Consider the following 18074-nt stretch of genomic DNA (forward strand, 5'->3'; position numbering starts at 1 on the left):
GGGGAGGGTAGTTTGTACGCAGACCTTACCCCTACCCTGGGGTAGAGAGGCTGTTTCCGATAGATTCTCGGCTCCCTCCCTTCAAGAACTCCCCACCTTGCTCTTGGGGTGACTCGAACTCACAACCTCTTAGTTGGAAGTGGAGGGTGCTTACCACTAAAGCAACCCACTCTTAGCAAATAATATTAGTCCTTTGCCAAGGCAAATAAACTATATAGCAATTTTTATATTGTGCTACAAGGTATTTTACTGTGGCAAAAGACTTAATTTGTTTGCCACGAAAATTCAAATCTTGCGGCTATTTTTGTATTTTAGTTTCATGGCAATAGTATGTTTTTCAGCTACAAGTTCAAAAATTCATAGCTATGAATTGAAGTATTTGCCACAAATATTTAGGTAGCTAAGAATCCATTCTCTTGCCATGAAATATATAAAATTATAGCTAAAGATTTCTTCATTTGCTACAAAAAGTGAGAACGTATAACCATATTTTTGTTACGTGATAATTATATATATATATATAGCCACGAATTCAAACTTTTATTGCCACAAATTAAAGAATTTGCTACAAGAATAACTAGTCAAAATAATTTTCATAATAGCTAAAATTCCAAATATTTTAGATTCCAAAACAAATTCAAAGTTACACATAAGCTTTTAATAACGTAGCTAAGGATAAAAAGAATTTATATTCCACAATAGGTTTCAAGTTACACATAATTGTAAATTTCGAAGCATTCACGATGCACAATTTTTCTAGGACACCGTCTTCTTCTTTCATTCCTCCTCGGGTCTTTAACTGCACCTTATCTTGGTTTTAACTTGTCATTGCTCTAACTCCACCAATCTACATGAAAAAATATTTTTAACACCACGAAGCAAAAATAATTGATCATCTATGTTTTTAACAAGTACAACTGAGTTGAAAGTTCAATTAGTAAAAATATTGATAGAATTTCAAGCAGACAAAAAATATGTATTGATTTTACAAGAATTTCTAATAGATAACAAAAGAAAAATATACAAAGCAACAAAAGAAGTTAAAAAAAAAAAATTTGAACACTTTTTAAACAACTTAAATTATCTTCATCCGAATTTTGAAATATTGCTTCTGTTCAAATTATCAATCACTACTTATCAAAAATAAGATACAATATCTATCAAATTGCTGGAATAGTCCGCAAAATTGTACCCAAAAATCCAAGTGAAGTAGGTATAAAAAGATTTACAAGCCCTAAAATATAGAGATATGAGCTTACCTCTTCTGCCCGACTGCCCGAGAATAGAGAAGCGATTGGGTTCTCTCTCGCTCTTCTTTGTCATTCTCGATCTTCTTAATTTAGCCTTGGTTAAAGAATGAAATAGAAAAGTGGGGAAGGGGAGGTGGCGGCGGGAGAGAAAGGAGGTCAGAGTGTAGTTTAGGTTTTAGGGATTTTTGCTTTGGGCCTTTGTCGTTTCTTTACTTGTTGTTATACTATAGATTTTTACTTTCTTTTAATTTTTAATAAGACACGTAATACATTAAATGCAAAAAATGTGAGTGCTAACGAATATAAGTAATAAAAACAACTACCAAAAACCAAAAGGAATAATATTATAAATACTTAATTTATAATAAGTAACATAGAAACAATAAACTATTTAAATAAAATGAAGGTATTCTAATTTACCTTTTTCTTTAAAGCTTCTTTTGTACTATTTGATATTCTTAGTTTGCTATATTCTCCTATTTCAGTTATATTAATTTTAAAAAATATTAGTGCTTAATTAGATTTATGATAGTAATTATTAAGTTATCAAAATAACATTAGACCATTAATTATGCATATTCAAATTGAATACAATTAGCGATCAATGTAAATAGATACAAGCACAAAGTTAATATTTATTTAAGTTATATTAGAAAATCACAAGTAATACTTTGTTTAGTATGAATAATGATATACTAATTAATTTTTTTTAATAAACTCCTTTATCAACCATATTAAATTATCAGCATTTTGAAATAGAACCTAATAATATTGAAATTATTTAAGTTTATAAAATATCGAATAATAGTCGTAAAAGAGACACAGCCCCTTCTTGCATATTAATTATATTAAATTCTTAATTCTTTGATTCGGTGTACAATATAAATAATTTGTTGTACAATGTAATTGGTATAAAATTATATTTGTTTAAATTCGATGTTGTAATTAGGCATGCACACAATAATGGTATTTTTTTTCTCTTTTAAATCCCTTGCAAATTAGGAGGATCTATAGTGTCTCCACACTTCTCCTCCAGCGTGACTCAAACCCAGGACCTAAACACTTATAAACTTTACTATATTTTATGAAAATCTTACGATTACAGCTCTTATGAGGTATATCCATAACTAAGTACATTAAAACATACTTATTAAAAGAAAAATTAAATTATAAATATAAAATTTTTATGTATTTACTATCATGAAACTTACAAAGAAAATAAATATTTTTGTCGAAAAGTTGTATTCACCCAATTGACGAAGGAATATAATAAATATATTTTGAAACATATATCTTTCGAAACTCATAATATGAATATCTCATTTTTATTTTAGTTTGTTTATTTATTCATCTGCTTCAAAGTTATTTTAAATTTACTTAGTTGGATAAAATTTCATTTGTGTAATATTTTTATTATATAGGAGGTTTAAATATTTATATAAAAAAATAAGAATAACATCACTATATGTAAGAGCTTCGACAGATAAATCGATTATGCAAAATACACAAAATTTCTAGTCTTCTAAATAAATAATTTGTATTAATTTTCTATTTAAGAATTTCAAGAGATACATATTTCAAAAAATATTTATTAATTTTCTAATCAATGACATTAATAAATATTTTCAAAAAATATATTTCTTCTCTTCTTAAAATATCATAAAAAATAAGTACATAAAAAATTATTTATAATTATAATTTATCATTTAACATTATATTTTTAAAAAAAGTAGTTACAGATATACCTCATAGAGGGTGTAAGTGTAGAATTTCAATAATATATGGGATATAAGTTTAAATTTAAAATACAACGGATATATCTGAAATTGATTAATACTATAGGAGTATTTTGTGTAACTAACTGAAAAACTTAATATGAATAATAATGTTAGCGGCAGAAAGTTCTATTTCTAATTTTTTTGCTATTAGTTAGCATAAAAACCAACAATAAATTTTGTTTTTCACTTTAGAATCGTTGCTATTTTACTATATGTTTTTTTATTATAGTTTTTATACTGTTTAGATTCAATTTTAAGACTGAAGATTATTTTTCATCCATTTTAATTTTTGTTATTTTTAAATTAAATTAATTTTTTAATTTTATATATATATATATATATATATATATATATATATATATATATATATATATATATAAAATCTTATTTGTCTAATTTTTCATAACCGAATATTTTTAGACCAAGTCTTTTCATGACTTTCATACTCGAAGCAAAAATATTCATCTTTAAAAAATGTTGACCTAATTTATTATGGTTAAAATATTATTATTGCAATGGTAACCTCAAATGCACGATTATATAATTACAGTCAACTATAAAAGTTTATTGAAATTTTGAATCTGTTACTATTCATTTTTTTCTTGATAAAAAATTGTAACTATTAAGCCAACTATTTTGAATTTGTTTCTAACTTGAAGCAAAATTATCCATTAACTAGAGGATTGTGTTTCAACTAATTTAATAGTCGTAGAATATTACTATTGCTACAGTACGTTTCAATTCGTGGTAATACTTAAATAGCTACGAAATTTTATCATAGTGATAAATCTGTGGTTTATATCATTTGTGACAAATAATTGTTAAGCCAAATGTAGCAATAGTTTATTTAGAACTTAAAGCAAAATTATTTATTCAGATACAACCTTTATTTTAAATAATTTATTGGGACTAAATATTAGTATTGCTACAATAAGTTTTAGCATGTAGCAAAAACTAATGGTTAGCTACGAAATTTTATCATATCAAAAGATCCGTGGCTATATCATGTCTTCATGACAAATAATCATAGCTTTTAAATCAACTATTGCCACGATATTTTATAACTTGAAGCAAAAATATTTATTTTAGCTACAATAGTTTGTTTCAAAAAATTAATTGTAGCTAAAAGATTACTTTTGCTACAATAACTTTTAATGTGTGGCAAAAACTTATGATTAGCTACGAAATTATACCGTAGCAATAAATTTATAGCTATTTAGGTAATTGTTGCCACGATAATTAGCAACCATAGCAAAAATGAGGAATTAGCTTTGTCAATTTAATTTTTTTGGCTAAGAAATTTTACGAATTTGTAAAAAGCGACGCAACTCTAATTTTTGTGGCTATTGTTAGGTACTAGCCACGAAATTTAGATTTGTAGATGAGATTTTGTAGCTATAAATGCATTATGTTTTAGTGACTATTGATAAAACTATAGACTGCAGGACAAAACTTTATCATGTTTTGGTATGAAGTTTTAGCAAATAAACTAAATAACTCCAGCATGCATTAGAAAAAACTAATTAAAAAATTACATACCGCAAGACAATAACTTAAGCATGTTTAGTCCGAAGTTTTAGCAAATGAACTAAAAAACTCCAGCTTGTTTAGACTAAAGTTTCGGATAAAACTCATGACAAAACTGTAGACTGAATGACAAATTTTCAGCATGTGTTTGGTATGAAATTTTAGCAAAGAAACTAAATAACTTCAGCATGCATTAACAAAAACTCATTAGAAAATTACATACTGCAAGACAAAAATTTAAGCATGTTTAGTCTGAAGTTTTAGCAAATGAACTAAATAACGTAAGCATGTTTAGTCTGAAGGTTTAGCAAATGAACTAAAAAACTTAAGCATGTTTAGTCTTAAGTTTTAGCAAAAGAACTAAATAACTTAAGCATGTTTAGTCTGAATTTTTAGCAAATGAACTAAAAAACTTAAGCATATTTAGTCTGAAGATTTAGCAAATAAACTAAATAACTTCAATATGCATTAGCAAAAACTCATTAGAAAATTACATAAAAATTTAAGCATGTTTAATCTGAAATTTTAGCAAATGAACTAAATAACTTAAGTATGTTTAGTCTGAAATTTTAGCAAATGAACTAAATAACTTCAGCATGTTTAGACTGAAAATTCGGATAAACTCATGACAAAACTGTAGACTGCGGGATAAATAACTTCAGCATGCATTAGCATGAAGTTTTAAAGTCTTAGCTTCAATGTGAAACAATTTCATACTATATTAGCATAAAGTTTTTGCTTCAACATGAAACAACTCCATGCTATATTAATATGAAGTTTTAGTTTCAAGGTGAAAGAATTTCATGCAAATGTGATTCTGAAGATGAATCTGAACAAGTTTCTATTTTTTATAATAAAGTTGTTGAGAGGAGAGGAGGAGATCTTTTTTCACGAATGAGGTTGCAGATCACGCGATTAATGTGTGATGCAGGTTTTATATTTTTTGTCAGGGGTGTAATTGTCATATTATTACGGATTTTTTATCAGTTGGCTACCAAATCAATAATTTTTAAAAATAGAATACAGATTAAAATATGCTACAAATATAAAATACGAGTGTAAATCCCCCATTTTTCTCAATGCACAGATTTTTCTCCTCTTGGGCCGCCAACAACCTATAGATTGAACTTAGCCTAATTTTGAAGTATTAGATAAATAAGTACTATTTTTTTTTCTACCCATGGTATGTTTTCCTTCTCCATATAACTTATTTTCTCTTTTTACGTCTTCCCCCCACTACTTTCCTTTTCCCCATATCTTTCTCCCCTCTCTCTCTCTCCAATTTGCATTCATATTTTATTTATTTATTTTGGTTACTTAACAGTTAGCAAGTCAATTTTACAAAGACACTTATATAAATTTGGACATGCATTTGTTCACTAGCTCAATTCATTTAAATTCAGTCCCTCTTCTTATATTTATCTCTTTTCTTATTTCTTATTGATTCATTTTGTAATTTTGAGCTATTAATTTAAAAAAACTTAAGAAATGCAATAATTTTGCTTCTTCTTATTATTTTAGTTTATGTGACTGCTTCTTCTTATTCATCATCTTTTTTATTATTATTCGGGTCCTAATGGTATTTTATAAATAAAGATCTTTTGAAGTGGGTATTGGCGGTGAGTTAAAATTTTAATGGTGATTGGAAGATACAATGTAACTTCATATAAAAGTTTTATATACATAGAATCTAAAAATTATATATGCACTATTATATTTATATAGTTATATTTTGTATAATAATTTTGTTACAAAAAATGTATATAGATTGTTATACAATATATATATATATATATATATATATATATATATACACACACACACACACACACACACACTCTATTATATTTGTATAAATTTTTGTATATAAAGTGTATCATATATTTTTCAGTGTATATTATAAAAGTTATATTCCAACTGAAGTTGTGTACATACACGATGATTTTATTACAGTTTTGTATAAAGTTGTATTTTATTTTTTTAGCAATGTATAAATATCCCAAGTTTGCTAGTATATCCTTAGTGTATATTGAGTGTATTTTGAGTGTGCTTGTGTATCCAAAGTGCATATTGAACGTATCCCGTGTGTATTTTTGTATCATGAGTGTATAATCTGTCCATACAATGTACCAAAACTGTATGCACATTGTGTATTGACTAGTGTATAAACAAAATGTATATAAATTATATACACATTTTTGATGTATAATGTGTACACGTAATGTATCTAGAGTGTATCATGAGTTTCGTAATGTATCCCCAATATATCATTAATATATCCCGAGCATTTTTTATGTATCCTAAATGTATAAATTGTTCTATAATGTATAAAAATTATATATATTATTCTATGACGTGTAAAAAGCGTATATACATTTTATACAAGGGTGCACATGAACTGCATGTAGTGAAACATCTAAAAGATTCCGTCTTTGTAGTATAAATTGTATAAAAATAGCACGGACTAGCCAATTTTTGGACTGCTAATTGAAAAATAGCCAACATTTGTAAAGTCATTGAGAAGTAGCCACTATTTTACTGAAATACGGAAAGTTCCAATATAATATGCTGGATTATGGAGTTCCGGCATATAAACTTCCAGCATATTATGTTTGAACTTCAACACACAGAAAGTTCCAGCATAATATGCTGGATTTTGGAGCTCCTGCATATAAACTTCCAGCATATTATGAAATTCCAGCAGATTATGTTGGAATCTCATATGTAAAAAATTCGAACTCCAGCATATTATACTGGAACTTTTGCGAATTTTTAGGGTGTTTTGTTCAGATTTTAACTTCACATGAAAAAGCGGCTAAATTCCGGTTACTTTTGAAACTGTGACTATTTTTCAATTACCAATTGTAAATCTGGCTATTTCTGATTTTTCCTCAATTTCATTGGCTAGCCATTAGAATTTGTTTTGGGCTATAAAATGTATGTTGTAATTTGTGGCTAGCGGCTGATATAAGTTTCTAGCAGATTGCTAGTTATGATTTTAGGCGAAGTGCAAATGGCCACTTTTAGGCCCCGCTATTTAAAATATATTCACAATTTACAGTGTATTTAAGGATTAGCCAATTCATCCAAATTTCAGGATTAGGTTTCCTGAATTTGAAAATTCAGGACTTAGTATCCTGAATTTTTTAGCTAAATTGTCCTGAATTTTTGAATTACTAATTTAAAATTCAGGACATAAGATTCAAACTTTTAGACATAATTTTTGAACTTTAGGACACGATGTCCTGAAGTTTGAACTTTGAGGTTTAAATTCTAGGACGTTGTGTTATGAAGTTTAAGCAAAATTGACTAATCATTAAATACATTATAAACTGTATATATATTTTAAATAACGCGATTAAAAGTGAGGTATCATTTTTCCTCAAAATCTTGCATCCAGGAGATTTGACTTGATGCCTTTAATGGTACCAATCATGGGTTTTAGGGTCTATTTATCTCACTATCATCTCGTCAGCCGTAAACAGACTTTATTGTTTGTGGTCAAATTACGACTTCAATTGAATTACATTTAAAAGATCTCCATAGATCAACTATACTTTTCACAAATTATTGTAGGTTCGTATCTTCGTTTCAATTTCTTTTCTTTTTTTTCTTACTTCTTTTTTAGAATCTTCTATCATAACATCAGAGATTAATAAATTTTCATGCAATGAGTCAGAAAGCATTGTCTTGATAGGCTCGTAGAATTTGACTTGTAAAAAGTGATTGTGTAGTATACAAGAAATCATATTTGATATTTCGCGTCCACAGGAATACAAGGTTAACGTGTTGATACAAGTTAGAGTATGACACAATACGTTAATGGATTACAAATTCATAGTAGCTAAGATAATTAGGTAAGAAGGAAGCAAAAGAAACTTATTTTCATCTGCAACATGTGCTAGTTGACTGGAATTTATATGATTACATTTTTCCTAAAATTAAATAACGGTAGTTAAGAAATCACCTACCTTTCTTGTCTCTACTGAAATTTCGAACCCACATGTTTACTGATCTGTACCTACAATTTACGTTAACCTACTTTTGTCGGTCAAATCTCAGCAGGGAGAATGAGCACAGAGTCTAAGGAAAGACCACCTTTAGTGTGGGTGCAATCAATTTGAGTCATTGAGAATTTTAACTTTGTTGGCATGGTAGAATTTTCCACCACAAAATCTCCCACATGATATTGTGTCCATTTTCCTGGCTCATTCAAATAATATTGTGCAGTGGCAAGCTGACCATTTGATGATGATAATTGAAACTGCACCGGTTTGATATTCCAGCCATGGACTTGTTCAACATTGCAGATTCGTCGGCCTAGTACTTTTCTCGAGTTTTTTCCCAGCTGCAGACGAAAGAATAGGCTGTATTTCCCTACTGGGAATTCGAATTCCAGGTTTCCTTCCACTTCTACCCACCATATTTGTTTAAGAAATGCAACTGTACCGAATCTGTGGATTTGATAATATATTTGTATAGTCAGGATTGGTTGGGAAAACGTTATATGTATAAACCAAGTTATTATACATAAAAAATAAGAACAAAGTGGAAAGAGATTACTATATTATAATCTTGAAAGCTTATCAAAAGGATATATGTAGAACCGGTTTTCATTTTTCTCAAACACATGTATTTGACTTCTTATATACATAAGAGCATCTTTACATGGGATGACAGCTAATGCTGAGCTGAAAAATGGTAACCAAATAAAGAATTTGTCGTGTAAATATGCACGCTAGACCTAATACTGAAAAGATGTACAACTTATATGCATTGAAGAGTAAAATTGTTTTACACTATTAATCACGTATTTTAACATGATGTAGCAGTAACCTTTTTTTATAAACAGTTACTTGTAGACAGTTATAGTTATCTTTTAGGTAAAATGATAATGTAAATATATACTGTAATTTATCAAATTAAACTCATGATTTGGAAAAAAATCTTTTTTGTTTTTCTGTTCTTTGAGGCAAAACTCATAGTTCCCTCTTTCAACATGTTGATTCAGATGTCAAATTTCATTCCTTCAATTATTAGAGCTTGATCCTGCGGTTTGCTGGCAACAGTCCACAGTATGTTTTACTAGTAGTAAACTTTTTCTTGGCACGTTATCTCCAATATCAAAGAAACCAATAGTATAAAGTGTTAAAATAATTATGCGCTAGTCAAACAAACTATACATGAAAAGTTAAAAAAGATAGAATGGTATCCTTGGAAGGATCACTTCTTTGACAGCTTGAGATGCATCATTTCCACCTCTAATTTAATTTATTTCTTTTCTTTTAAGTAACTCAACTCCTAAAACTCAAATTCTTGATAATAAAGGGCACGATTAATTCGGATTTGTTATAGAAAGTAACACGTTAATTAGAGGTAAAGGGCTACTTACCACAGACTTTATTTCTAAAGCTCCAACTTTAGACCTCTAGTTAATCCGAGGCCTTACCATAGCGATTACTTTCATTTGTGCTCTACATAACAGACGTTTTTTTTTTACATGTACGGCCTTTTAATTTCATAGTGCTTCTGGCCTGACGAATATCAGCAGCATTCATATTCCATAATCAAAGCCATCTCGATCTAATTCCTTCATTTACTATGTAAAATTAAAGTAATGCTACCATATATGTTAAATTAAAATTGAGAAGTGCTGATTTAACTGAAAGTCAGAGAATTAATGGAAAAACCTTGATTCATCAGAAGAGTTATGGCTCCAGTATCTCCTGTCTTCTATGCCTGTTATCTTCATTTCCTTCCACGATATACACACACATATCCCTCTATTCTTTTCCAGCCAAAACGTCTGCAATAATGATATTAGAAACTGTACGTACTACAAATAACGTTAAACCAAGGTGGACGAAACAAGAAGAAAGCAAGAAATTAGAATAACATAAGTAGGACTCCTAGCTACTACACATTTTGTGAAGAAGAGTTCTTGTAAATTCTATTTCACAAAAAGTACGGTTTATTCAATTAAAAAAAAAGTTAAGATTTTTCTTCTACTCTATCTGTTCCAATTATTTGAAAGTCAAATTTCTTAATTTTAGCAATAAACATTACACGAGAATAGATCGAGCTGAGAGACCAAAGACTGAGTCGTAGGTACATACCTTGTTTTTGCTAGTGCCAAAATGATTAGGACGACATAACCTGGCAAACATCTCTTTCTTGGTTAAGCTGTAGGAACATGAACCTTCGTCCCAGAGGTTTTTCACAAGAATTCGATAATTTTCAGGCAACTTTGTTTCCCAGACAACATCAGTCAAGGAAGCTTGACGGAATGTTGTATTCACGCTAGCAAATTTACAGATCTCAGTGGGGTCGAGGTGCGTAAGGACCAAAGCTATGCAGCTCTCCGACAAGTCTTCAAGTCCAGGCTTTGAGGAACCATCACTTGTTAATTTCTCATGATCCGCCAAGCTAGAAAATCCAGCCCCCATATGCAAATTTAGCAAATAAAACTACTAGAATGGAATCATAAAGGGGCCGGGCTTTTATGAGAAGAAAATATAGAGATTAAGTAATTAAAGCTAGCTACTAATTGGGATGGTATCAACAATTGAGTAAAGAAGAAGGGCGAAAAGAACTAGTACTAAAGGAACTGGGAAAGGGAGAAAGTATGCTTTTGGAATTCAAGACTTTTCAACTTTATAATAAAGTGTATATATATCAGATAGGATGCATGCTCCAAAAACCAAAACAAAGTTTGGAGCATAGTGTCACAGTAATAAGTATGCAGGTCACCCTGGGAACATCTGTGAAGGGGTCTTGTGTCATTTTGTCTCGCACTTTTATGAGTTAGCAGACATATTGATCGGGAGCATCAAATTCTACGTTATCCATGTATCTTGAGACCTTTTAAATTTATTTTATAAAATATTTATACTAATAACAAAATTTGCTTTCTAAACAACAAATTAATCAGACAAAAAATAGCGGATTTAAAAGAAGAAAAAAATAGCAAGAGGTCCACAAATTTTGGTTTGTCTATCATCACAAACAAGAAAAAGAAATAAACGTACATAATGTAATAACTTAAGTTTTGAGCATTAACGGTGTCAAAAATATTTACTTCTTCTGATCAATTTAAGTTATAATTGTAGTTCATTCTATTAAGTAACACTTATTAGTGAATATCTAAAATAAATCGTAAATAACCTATTATAATATGTCGAATTGCACTAAAAGAAACCGGTGTATGGATACTTTTGTGTTCATGCAGTTCCAGAAAATATTGGAAAAGAAATTCATTACGTTGTCAATATACTAATTAATCAGTGAAGACAATTATCATAATTTATAAATTTATTGGTATAAAATAACCTCAATCAAATAACAAAAAAAATATTGTAACACTTTTCTTTATAGTACTTATTTGTATAAATTATATAATATATAGTAGTAATAATAATAATAATAATAATAATAATAATAATAATAATAATAATAATAATAATAATAACAATTTAAAATAAATTTGGGGCCTTCAAATTTTGGGGGCCTAAGGCAATGGCCTCACTGCCCAAGCCTTTAGACCCGGCCTTGTTCTCAACCATGGTTAAGTTAACATAGGCGGATCTAGAATTTTAGATGGGTAAAAAATGGCAGTCCGTGCACTAAGCTCCCGCTATGCACGGAGTTCGGGAAAGGGCTGGACCACAAGGATCTATTGTACGCAGCTTTACCCTGTATTTTCACAAGAGGTTTTTCACGGCTCGAACCCATGACCTCCTGGTCACATGACAACAACTTTACCAGTTACATCAAGGCTCCCCTTCAATTTTTAGATGGGTACACCACAAAAAAAAAGAGGAAAAAAATACTATTAAGTGAGATTTGATTCCTATTCCTTTGGGTAAACAACTTAGTATTCAAACAAGTATACCATTCAACTTTTTTAGAGCAATAGGGCCAACAAATAATATTAGACCAACTTTAAAAAATACATATATAAAATACCTAGTTTGTGAAAAAGATCATGGGTTGTGTTACGCGGCGCCTTCCTGAAGTTCCTTGGAAGGGCGACGTAAGGCTAGGCAACCGATGTCAGTACGGTTGCTGTCCGCCAACTGAGGTCCCCTCCGTACGCTAGACTAGATTGTCAGTGCCGTACGGGAAAACCAATGTCATGAGCAATTGAAAGAGAGCAGAAAAGAGAATTGAGAATGAAAGAAAGCTTGATTGCATTGAATGAAAGCTATTACAGAAAACAAGACGGTGTCGGGGGGGAGAGACACCAGTACAGAGAATTGTTTGCTTGCTTGAAAGTTTTGATTGCTTGGTCCCCCTTAATAATGCTTAAAAAAAATAAACCAAAGTTACATGACTAGACCTATGAAAGCTGGAAAATCACACTTAAAGAAAATGCAGCAAAACTACTCTATATTTACAATGAAAAGGACTTAGTCTTCTACAAAGCAGCAACAAGTCCGTTGGCAGCAACTTTGTCTTTCGCGGCATTGTCTGCGCGCGCGGCGCTGTTGGCTTTTGCCTGTGGCTGGGCGCTGGCGATGGCTATCGGTGGGGCGACAGAGGCACATGCGCGCTTGTCACTTGGAGCTGCCGAGACCACGGGGCCGACCGTGGCGACGGGCGTTGGGAGGCTGGCCAGGACGCCACGGGGCGCGTCCAAGGGATCATGGGGCATGGCTGGAAAGCCGCCCATGACATTCTCCCCCACCTGAGTTGGCGACGTCCTCGGCGCCTTCCTTGCAAGGTAATCATCAATCAGGCTCTTGTAGGCTTTGAGGTTTGTTCCCCTCTCCCAAGTATTCTCCTCTGCATCACATCCCTGCCATTTCACCAAGAACTCCTGGTGATCTTTTCTTGAGGCGTGAATCACTCGATCATCAAGAATAGCTTCAGCACGCCTTTTCCCGGTTGAATTGGGGCCTCGAATACTTGGTATTATGAGTTGGCTTCGTGAAGGATCCTCCATATCTTCCCGAAAAGGTTTCAGGAGACTGACATGGAAAACATGATGGATTTTCCACCAAGCTGGGGTATCCACCCGGTATGCAACTTTCCCAATGCGCCTTTCAATGGACAAGGGTCCAATATATTTTTGCAATAGGCGAGGGTCATGGACCCCTGCAAACAAGTACCGCTTTGGGATTTTGACCATCACTTTGTCTCCCACCTGGTATTCCACAAAGCGGCGATTCTGATCAGCATGCCTCTTCATCCGCTTTTGGGCTTTGACAAGATAGCTCCGCACTATCTCCAAATTTTGCTTCCATTCTTTTGAGAAGCTAGCAGCCCGAGGAGATTTTGACATGTTTGGTGCGTTCACTGTGTGTGGGAGTAGCGGTTGCTGTCCGGTAACAATTTCAAAAGCGTTTTTGTTGGTACTTGAGCTCTTTTGTGAATTGAAACACAGTTGAGCAGCATCCAGAAGCTTCACCCAATTCTTCTGCGATCCGGTCACAAAGTGCCGGAGATATTCCTCTAGCATGCCATTGAATCGCTCCGTCTGGCCATCAGATTGCGGATGAAAACTTGAGCTATGACTCAATTTTGACCCGAGGCACTTAAAGAGTTGGGTCCAAAAATTGCTAGTGAAGCGTGAGTCGCGATCACTAACAATGTCTTTAGGTAAGCCCCAATATTTGACGACATGAGAGAAGAATAGTCGAGCTGTATCTTCTGCTGATATATATTGTGGGGCTGCTATAAAGGTAGCATACTTGGAAAACCGATCCACCACAACCAAGATAGTTGTGAGATCTCCAACCTTGGGCAATCCGGTGATGAAGTCCAGGGAAACGCTTTCCCAAGGTCTTTTTGGTACAGCTAGTGGTTCCAAGAGCCCTGCCTGCGTCAAGCGGTCTGACTTATCTTTCTGGCATACTAGACAAGTCTTCACATACTGAGCGACGTCATCGACCATTTGAGGCCAATAATATGCACGGCGAAGTAATGCCATGGTGCGTTCCTCGCCGGGATGACCGGCCCACAAAGTATCGTGGCATTCTGCAAGAAGAGTCCGTCGCAGATCTCCTCCTTTAGGAACATAAAGTCGGTTCCCTTTCACCTTCAGGAACCCATCTTCGGTGTAGAACTGGCGAGTCTTGCCCTGTCCTACCAAATCAACCAAATACTGTGCAGCAGGATCCTTGATGAGTAGATCCTGTATCTGGTCTTTTATGGTGGTGGTTACTTCGCTTCCCTTTAGGGCGGCGAGTACACACATCGATGCTAGATCAGCTCTCCGACTGAGTGCATCAGCAACATGATTGGTCTTTCCACTTCGGTACTCCAGGTTGAAGTGAAATTCCGCTAGGAGTTCCTGCCACCTAGCCTGTCGTCCATTCAGCTTTGGCTGGGTCATGAAATGGCTAACGGCTGTGTTGTCTGTCTTGACCACGAATGGGGCTCCCAGTAGATAATGCCTCCAAAGGTGTAAGCAATGAACGACAGCCAATAATTCTTTCTCATGGGCGGCATAGCGCCGCTCTGCATCCTTCAGTTTCTGGCTCTCGTACGCTACGGGATGCCCTTCTTATAGCAATACTCCACCAAGTGCATAGTCGGAGGCATCCGTTTGCACTTCGAATGGCTTGGCCAAGTCAGGGAGGGCCAAGACTGGGCTACTGGACATAGCCATCTTCAATGCGTCGAAGGCCTTTGCCCGCTTGGGGCCCCAATCCCACGGGGTGGCCTTCTTGAGAAGTTCTGTCAGCGGCACTGCAATGAGGGAGTAACTTTTCACAAACCGCCGATAGAAGTTGCATAGGCCAAGGAACGACCTCAAGGCATGTATATCCTTAGGAGGCGGCCATTCTGTAATGGCCTGAATCTTCTGCTGGTCCATCTTGATCCTCCCTTCCTCGATGACATGTCCGAGGAAGTCAATTTGTTTCTGAGCAAAGGAGCACTTGGATAGCTTCGCATATAATTCGTGCTCCCGCAATCGGGCTAGGACCTTCCGCAAATGCTCCAGGTGTTCTTCTAGTATCTGGCTATATACCACAATGTCATCCAAATAAACCACGGTGAATTCATCAATGTATTCTCGGAAGACTTGGTCCATCAAGGTGCAAAATGTGGCTGGCGCGTTAGTCAAGCCAAAGGGCATAACTAGGAAGTCGTACGACCCATATCTTGTCACACAAGTCGTCTTGTGCTCATCACCATCTGCAATCCGAACTTGCCAATAACCTGTCCTCAGGTCTATTTTGGTGAATACCGTCGCACCACCCAGTCTATCAAACAAGTCTGCCATTAGCGGAATAGGGTACTTGTTTTTCACGGTGATTTTGTTTAGAGCCCGGTAATCCACGCAGAGTCGCAAACTACCATCATGTTTCTTTTGGAATAGCACAGGGGACCCGTATGGGGACTTAGAGGGCACAATGATCCCTGTGTCTAGCATTTCCGTCAATTGTCTCCGAAGCTCGGCGAGTTCGGGTTGTGACATTCTGTATGGCGCCCGGGCAGGTGGCTTCGCACCCGGCACCAACTCAATCTCATGGTCCACAGTTCGCCTAGGCGGAAGACGCTTTGGCATGTCTTGTGGCATGATGTCTTCAAATTCCAGAAGTAACTCCTTCACGGGTGCAGGAATGGGACCCGAGGAGCGTTCTATATCTTCCATGCAGAGGGTAGCCAGGAACGTGGGTTCATGTCTTTTTACCCCCTTCTTTAACTGCAAGGCCGAGATGTTCTCGGCTGCCATCTTCATGGGAATGCACGGAATAATGCAAGGCTTGGCCCCATTTGCCCCCATCATCAGTAGCATGTCTGCATACGGTGCGGGCATGGTATTGGTCTGTCTCAGGAATTCCAACCCCACTATTAACTCAAAGTCATCTATGATCACTACGCGCAGGTTGAACTTTCCTTCATAAGGGCCAAGCTTCACTGGTACTTCTTTGGCTATTCCACCCACTGGTTGAGGTGGTGAGTTGATAGCCTTCACACGACCTTTGCCCTTTCCTACAACTAGTCCAAGACGCTCCACCTGAGTCGAGGCTAAGTAGTTGTGGGTGGCACCCGTGTCTATCATTGCCCGAATGGGCTTGCCATTTACCTTCATGTCAACGAACATTAGGGTCCTCTCTTGATGAGGAGGAGTCCTCAAATTCGCCTTCTTATTTCCTTTCCTGGCAATTGGACATGGGTCCTTCTTCTTGCGGATACCGGCACTGGTTCCCGCTAAGGGCTCAGAAATGGAGCCAACAATTGCATTGAATGCACCTACTGGCTCGGTCTGGTCCGCATCATCGGCGTCGTCATCCGTCCCATCCTCAAAAGTTTGATGGGCGTTCATCTGTGCATGTGGACATTCATTATTCCAATGTGGTCCGCCGCAATGACGACATCCTGAGGGGGGCTTCCTCCCCCGATCATTGTTGTTAGATGCAGCACTAGTACTGCTGGAAGAGGGAGCCTTGGATTTGGGTGCACTCCGGTCTCCTCCACTTCTGCTAGGGCCACCAGTGTTTGGTTGGCCCCCTTTGTATCCTCCTCGGACAGGCTGTTGAGGCCTATCCTTCCGGGCTTCTACTTGGTAATCCCCAAGGCACTCTGCTGCTTGGATTGCCTTAGGCAACGTGTCTACCCTTTGTCTCTGCAACTCCATCCGGGCATAAGGTTTCAACCCTTCCAGGAAGGTGAAGAGTTTGTCTTTGTCCCCCATGTCACGGATGTTCAGCATGAGCGCGGAGAATTCCCGCACGTAATCTCGCACTGATTTGGTCTGGCGGAGCTCCCGCAACTTTCTCCTGGCATTGTACTCAACATTTTCGGGGAAGAACTGTAGGCGTATGGCTGCCTTCAGTTCCGCCCATGTCTCGAGGGCATCTTCACCAGCCTTGATGGCTTCGTACTTCACCCGCCACCAGAGTTTGGCATCACCCTGAAGATACATGGCAGCAATTGCTACCTTCTTAGCTTCTTCTAGGCTTCCCACGGCATCGAAGTATTGCTCGATGTCGAAAATGAAATTTTCCACTTCTTTGGCATTCCGAGCTCCACTGTATGGCTTTGGCTCAGGAATTTTCAGCTTTTGTGCCATGGGGGCGAGGTTCACACCACCCCCAAATTGGTTTCCGCCTCCTCGAAGTAGGCCTTGTAAAGCAGCATTGACAACATTGAGCTGGCCTGTCAAGTTGTCTATGGTTTGTTGCATGGCAGTCACCCTGTCTGCCTCTTGTTCCCTGTTGGCTAAATCCTCGGCACGCTCCTGCTGGAGGACCTCAAATTTACCAAAAATTTCAGCTGCCTCTGTGGCTGCTGTTTGCCGGTCTCCTTCAGAGTCGCGACTGATGTTTTCTATGTCAACTTCGGCCTGGATGAGTCTGCGGTCCAGGTCGTCTAACCTTTGCACTAGGCTGGTCTTTAGATCGGGCACCATTTCCATGATGGGCCGTAATGCGTCAACCTTTCCCTCAAGGGTCGCGATGCGATCCCCATAATTCACCATGGTCAGAAATGGTGGTAATTGCAATGTAATCCCTCGTCCGATGTCGAGCCTAGGCTCTGATACCAACTGTTACGCGGCGCCTTCCTG

General features: G+C 35.7%; 1 protein-coding gene and 1 long non-coding RNA gene across 2 annotated transcripts; both read right to left on the minus strand.

The window, feature by feature from the left end:
• Window positions 1-590: 590 nt before the first annotated feature.
• LOC104094752 (uncharacterized) lies at window positions 591-1446 on the minus strand. The gene is made up of 2 exons (XR_685982.4): window positions 1260-1446; window positions 591-847 (listed from the first exon to the last, which is right to left on the minus strand). It is a non-coding gene; the product is annotated as an uncharacterized lncRNA (long non-coding RNA).
• A 6967-nt stretch (window positions 1447-8413) lies between these two features.
• Window positions 8414-11282, minus strand: LOC104105799 (F-box protein PP2-A13). The gene is made up of 3 exons (XM_009614189.4): window positions 10672-11282; window positions 10246-10361; window positions 8414-9009 (listed from the first exon to the last, which is right to left on the minus strand). The coding sequence occupies exons 1-3, from the start codon at window positions 10999-11001 to the stop codon at window positions 8607-8609; spliced, it is 849 nt and encodes a 282-aa protein (XP_009612484.1). The 5' UTR covers window positions 11002-11282; the 3' UTR covers window positions 8414-8606.
• Window positions 11283-18074: the final 6792 nt, after the last annotated feature.

The sequence above is a fragment of the Nicotiana tomentosiformis genome, chromosome 3 (assembly GCF_000390325.3).
Source record: "Nicotiana tomentosiformis chromosome 3, ASM39032v3, whole genome shotgun sequence".
Lineage (NCBI taxonomy): Eukaryota > Viridiplantae > Streptophyta > Magnoliopsida > Solanales > Solanaceae > Nicotiana > Nicotiana tomentosiformis.